Source organism: Cariama cristata, unplaced genomic scaffold, assembly GCF_000690535.1.
Source record: "Cariama cristata isolate BGI_N322 unplaced genomic scaffold, ASM69053v1 scaffold3637, whole genome shotgun sequence".
NCBI lineage: Eukaryota > Metazoa > Chordata > Aves > Cariamiformes > Cariamidae > Cariama > Cariama cristata.
In genome coordinates this window covers 1-5,554 of record NW_009624743.1, presented here as the reverse complement: position 1 = coordinate 5,554, position 5,554 = coordinate 1, and the positions used below count along the sequence as shown (strand labels likewise).

Below are 5,554 nucleotides of genomic sequence, written 5' to 3'. Positions count from 1 at the left end.
CTCGAAGCGCAGTGCTTGTTGGCCAGCCCGGCCCCGGCACCTTTCGGGTGTGCTTTGTGTCTGTGGCATCTCCATGCCGGCCCTTCTGGAAGTGGCTGAGAAGCTGTTCAGGGGGCTGCGATGGGGAGAGGGAGCTGCAGGCGTGTTAGCCGATACAGCTAACTCCACTTGGAAGCAGCAGGAGAAGTTGATCCGAATGAATTTCTTTTAAAAAATAGCCATAGAACAATTTAGGTTGGAAAAGACCCTTAAGATCATCGAGTCCAACCGTTAATCATAGAATACCAGGTTGGAAGGGACCTCAGGGATCATCTGGTCCAACCTTTCTTGGCACAAGCACGATCGAGATAAGATGGCCCGTTGCCCTGTCCAGCCGAATCTTAAAAGTGTCCAGTGTTGAGCAATCCAATGCTTCCCTGGGGAGATTGTTCCGGTGGCTGATTGTTCTCATTGTAAAAAAATTTCCTCCTGTGTCCAGTTGGAATGTCCCTAGGAGTACCTTGTACCCATTAGCCCTTGTTTTTCCCATGTGACTCCTTGTAAAAAGGGAGTCTCCATCTTCTTTGTAGCCGCCCTTTCAGTACTGGAACATGGTGATAAGATCTCCCCTAAGCCTTTTCTCAAGGCTGAACACATGCAGTTCTCTCAGCCTTTCCTCACACGGCAGGCTTCCCTGTCCTTTGATCGTCTTTGTGGCCCTTCTCTGGACCCTCTCCAGCCTGTCCACAGCTTTTTTGCACAGTGGGGACCAAAACCGAGCGCAGTGTTCCAGGTGTGGCCTGACCAGCGCCGAGTAGAGTGGGATAATGACTTCTTTATCCCGGCTGGTGATGCCCTTGTTGATGCAGCCCAGCACCCTGTTGGCTTTCTTTGCCGCAGCAGCGCTCATACTGAGGTTGTCCACCAGCACCCCCAGGTCCCTGTCCACAGAGCTGCTCCCCAGCTGGGTAGATCCTAGCCTGTGCTGCACTCCTGGATTATGTTTTTCCAGGTGCAAGACCTTAGATTTGTCTTTGTTGAACTTCACAGGGTTCTTGTCAGCCCACTCTTCTGGCCCTTCCTTCCAAAGTGTCCACTTCCTCACTCAGTTTAGTATCTTGGGCAAACAAAAAAAGTGTTAATCTAACACTGCCAAGGCCTGAGCACCACGTCTACACGTCTTTTAAATCCCTCCAGGGATGGTGACTCCACCACTTCCCTGGGCAGCCTGCTCCAGTGCTTGACAACCCTTTTGGTGAAGAAATGCTTCCTAATATCCAATCTAAACCTCCCCTGGTGCAGCCTGAGGCCGTTTCCTCTCATCCTATCGCTTGTTACCTGGCTACCCCCTCCTGTCAGGTCGTTGTAGAGAGCGATCAGGTCTCCCCTCAGCCTCCTCTTCTCCAGACCAAACCCACCCAGCTCCCTCAGCCGCTCCCCATCAGACTTGTGCTCCAGACCCTTCTCCGCCTTCGTTGCCCTTCTCTGGACTCGCTCCAGCCCCTCAAGGTCTCTCTTGTAGTGAGAGGCCCAAACTACAAGCACATTTTTAAATTGTGTTCAAGCACTGCATGGACTTGTAAAGGGACCTTTGCTAAATCCAGCTAGTGGCAGGCACGAGTGACGCTTGCAGGGGTCACCCGCCCTGTGATCATGCAGTTCCCGTAACTCGGCCCCTCTCGGGCTGTTCTGGTGGGCTGTGCCCTGCCCCAAGCGCAGCCGCCAGCTGTTGTCCCAGCACTGCAGTGAATCAGGACATTGACACCTGGGGTGTTTTCCCCAGAACAGGCGAGTCCTGTGTTTCAGTGCCCCTGACCTTGTGCCAGGCCTCTTGAGGCGGCTTCCAGATGTGCGGGCAGCACCGGTGGCACCTGAAGACAACAGGGAGCAGGTTGGACCTGCCATGCCCTCCACAGCCAACCCAGCCCAGGCTCTTGTTCCAGCTGTGGCTCCTTGCCAAGACAAGCTCTCGAGCAGGTCTGAGCTTCTCCATCTGGTTTCTGCGGTGTTATGAGGACTGGCACCGGTGCCTGTGTGGCAGTCGCCTGACCCCACGCTGTGGTGCTAGGGGTCCCGGACAGCCCTCCGGCTGGGCCTGCCTGCGTTTGCTCTGAGAACAGGCATGCCATCGAAGGGAGACGGGGTTGTTGGGAAGGTTTTGTCCCCGCTCAGGGTGACACTCTGGGGAGCAGCAAGTTTCTGGTTGGGGCTGCGGCTTCTTCACCTGCAGGCCCTGGGACTGTGTGCGGGAAGCATCTTGCGGTGGTCTTGTGTACTGACCTTCCCTTCCTGCCCCCTCAGGTGTTTGTGGAGACGCTGGACAAGTGCTTTGAGAATGTCTGTGAGCTGGACCTCATCTTCCACATGGACAAGGTGGGTTGTAGGCTCTGTGCGCTCCTCCGGACCAGCGCCGTTGTTCCCCCAGCGCCTGGCTGCTCCAGAGCTCTGCTCTCTCTGGAGGGCAGGAGCCAGCCCAGCCTTGAGCTCTGGAGCCTGTCAGGAGAGGCTGTTGGTACCTTAGGGGTCACTTTTTGGGGAGAGATTGAAACCCTGGGTGGGGAAGTTGTCAGCCTGGGCTCCTCGTAAACCGCTCACCTCGTGTCCTCCTGACAAGAGATCGGAGTTGCTGGGCTCTGTTCCGAGTCCGTGGGTAAGCTGGCTGTTGGCTGCCAGCGCTCGCCCCGTTGCGTTGGTGCTGCAGGGCTGTGCTCTCTGCTGCAGCGCAGCCGTGGGGGGGAGTGGGGGCTGTCCTGGTGATTGCCACCGACGCTGGGTGACTGCGTGGTCAAGTGACGGGGATCTGCGCTGAAGCTTCGCTCTTGGTCTTCTGCACGGGCAGGCGCTGGTGGGGCTGGGCAGGCTCTGGTGTTGTGCAGGGGCGTTCTGCCTCTTCTTGCTGTACTGTGGGACCCGTTGGGAGTCTTGTTGACATTTTACTAGAGCTGCAGGAAAAAAAACAAAGAGAAGGAACAATGGGAGCATTTGGAATACAAAGTGTTTGTAAACTTCCATTTGAGCCACAGCCTTCAATGCTTCCTCTTCAGCTGGAAGGTTTCTGGGCAGAAGCCTATCCTCTGATCATCTCGTAGATGGTGCTGAAGATAGCCGGGACTATGCTTAGAGAAAGGAGAGACTTAGCTGACGTGTGCTGCACTTGCCTTGCTGTTGATAAAGGTTTTCTTGCTTTGTTGAAGACAAAAAATGCCAACAAAGAGGACTTTCTTGGAAAAAAAAAAGTCAATAAGGCTATAAAATGTTCTCTTTCTGTTGGCGATTCCAACTCATGAACTCTGGCAGGGAAATGGAGTTAGCAAATCTTCTTGGAAGGAGACCTGGATCAGCTGAATGTGCTGGCAACTGATGAGGTAAGACTTTGGTTTCATAATTTGCCCGGCTGTAAACTTTCAGAAACATCGCAACGTTGATTATCTCCTCAGCAAAAGCATTCTTATCAGAGCAAGCGAAAGGAGAGGAAGGAGGAAGTCAGAAGGAAGGAGGAGTACCTGCAGGAGGCGTGATGGCAGCCACCCAGATCACCTCTGGCCACATCTGGGGGACGATGTACTCTCAGTTACTTATTTTGTGGCATGACCAAGACCCAACAGCCTTACACTCAGTCCGCAGCCCACAGGCAGAAGAGATTACCCTGTACCCTGTTGCTTACCTGTTTTGCCAGCAGTAGCACGGATTCCCCTTCCTCTGAACTCTCCTGCCAGGCAAAGGGTTCGAAGGAGAGGGGAGTTGGGAGCGTTTCTGATAGGGGGGACCCTGGGCTGGGTCACCCCAAGGCTCTCCTACTGGTCAGGCTTGTTTACTTCCCATCCTGTGCTTCTGCTGCTTCCCAGCCTTGACCTCAGTCCTTGGCCACTATCAGTTGGTCCTCTTGTCTCTCCTTCTATATTTAGCACGTATTTATTTCTCAGATGTGTCCGTGCTGAGTGCCCCTGCTTCCAAGAGCTTGGTTGCAGACAGGTGGCATTAAGGGTGCTGGAAATATGCAGGTGTGTCCTGCTCAGCCCTGGGTCGTGCCCCTCAGGTGACCGGGCAGGGCTTTCGGCGGCTCTGATGCTGCCCCAGCGCTCCCGCGGAGCCCTGCCTACGGACCTCAGTTTGTCAAGAGCCGTGCAGGGCACGGTGCTACCCTCCGCTCTGGCAGATGGATTGCAGAGTTTGTGAGTTCCCAGCTAGAACAGGAGAAGTGAGGCCAGCGTCAACAGGAAAGCGCTGATTTGTCGAGCAGAGACTTTGGCTGTGAACATCCCCAACCCAGCGGGTTCTGGCTGGGATTTGGGTGTAGCTTTGCCTGGGTCCTGTGGTTTTCTGTGACTGCCTTAGGATACACCTTACACTCTGTTTGCAGCACGGGGTCTGTGAAATGAGAGCTGCTGCGGGTTTTGGGTCCCTGCTCTTGCAGCGGGCAGCTGGATGGGGCCGTCAGGTCTGTGGTTCTCGGGCACGAGTGACACCAGTGCTGTCAACTTTGGGAGCAGCAAAGATCCCGCTTTCGCACGGGGAGGCTGTAGCCGCGAAGCCGTGGGGAGGCTCAGAGGAGGCTGTTGCCCAGCCCCTGGCTGTACTTCGTACCTTGGAGGAGAACGTGAGTTTCAGTAAGCTGTGAGGTCCAGGAGAGGACATGGTTTGTTCAGGAAGTGCTGTGTTTCAGTTTGGAAAACAAAGCTTACTTGGAATTTCTGCCTTGTTGGTTTTGGTCCAACTTGGGCTGAAGCCAGATCTTGAAGGAACAACGTTTCCTGCAGCCCGGATGCTCTCCTGTTGTGGGGAGCTGCTAGCACCGTCGGTGCGGTGTTTGCTGGGGCTGGGCTGAGCTGAGGCTGTGCTGCGGGACAGCAGTTCCAGTGCTGCCGGAGTCCCGGGAAGGAGCTGTTATCGCCCGTGGCTCGTCCTGTGCGGCGCTGATCCCGCACACCTTACTGCTCCTGGTGCTGTCCGAGCAGGACGGGACACGTGGGGAGCCCCGTGGTTTCCCCCTTCTAGCAGGTTCTCTAGCTTGTGTTATTCTTCACAGCGTTGCCCCGGCAGTATTTCCCACCCAGTGTGGACCGTGCAACCTGCCCTCATGAAGCCATAAAACAATATAATAACTTAACCATCTTCCAGTAATAGCCAATTTTACGGGAGTAACCAGAGACCTATAAATTCGTTATCGGTGCTGAGTCGTCGTTGGGAGCTGCTGACTTAGCGAGGAAGGCAGAGCTGTGCGGGGCGGTGGAGCCGAAGGTGCCTCGCAGCTTCCCGGCACCGCGCGGCCCAGGTGCCGCCCTGGGACTGTTTCTGCTTTCTTGGGTTGCAAACCAGGACGGACCCTTTCTGCCGCTGTGGCCGTGGGGCATCGCGGGCCCTCCCCGGGGCAGGGGGGGGCTGGCAGGGGGGAGCAGCTCACTGCCTTGAGACTGCTTGGTTTTACCCCAGACCTGGACAGACAGTGGGGAAGGGAGCAGATTCTCTTGGCAGTTTTGTGCTTTTTCTATGTGTGTCACAGTCCCGTCTTTCCTAAGAGAAAGCAAAGAGTTGGGCTCTGGCCTGGCTTCTGGGTAGAAGAAACTGGGCCTGGGAA

The 5,554-nt window shown here is 55.4% G+C and overlaps 1 protein-coding gene across 1 annotated transcript in view; it reads left to right on the top strand.

Annotated features, from left to right (window-relative positions):
- Window positions 1-2,352, top strand: part of LOC104164054 (AP-3 complex subunit sigma-2) — a gene marked incomplete at both ends in the record, with an annotated part of 2,734 nt that extends 382 nt beyond the window's left edge. The window contains one exon of the mRNA XM_009703268.1: window positions 2,281-2,352. Coding sequence (XP_009701570.1) covers window positions 2,281-2,352 — 72 coding nt within the window. The remainder of the gene's footprint in view (window positions 1-2,280) is intronic.
- Between the last annotated feature and the right edge of the window lie 3,202 nt (window positions 2,353-5,554).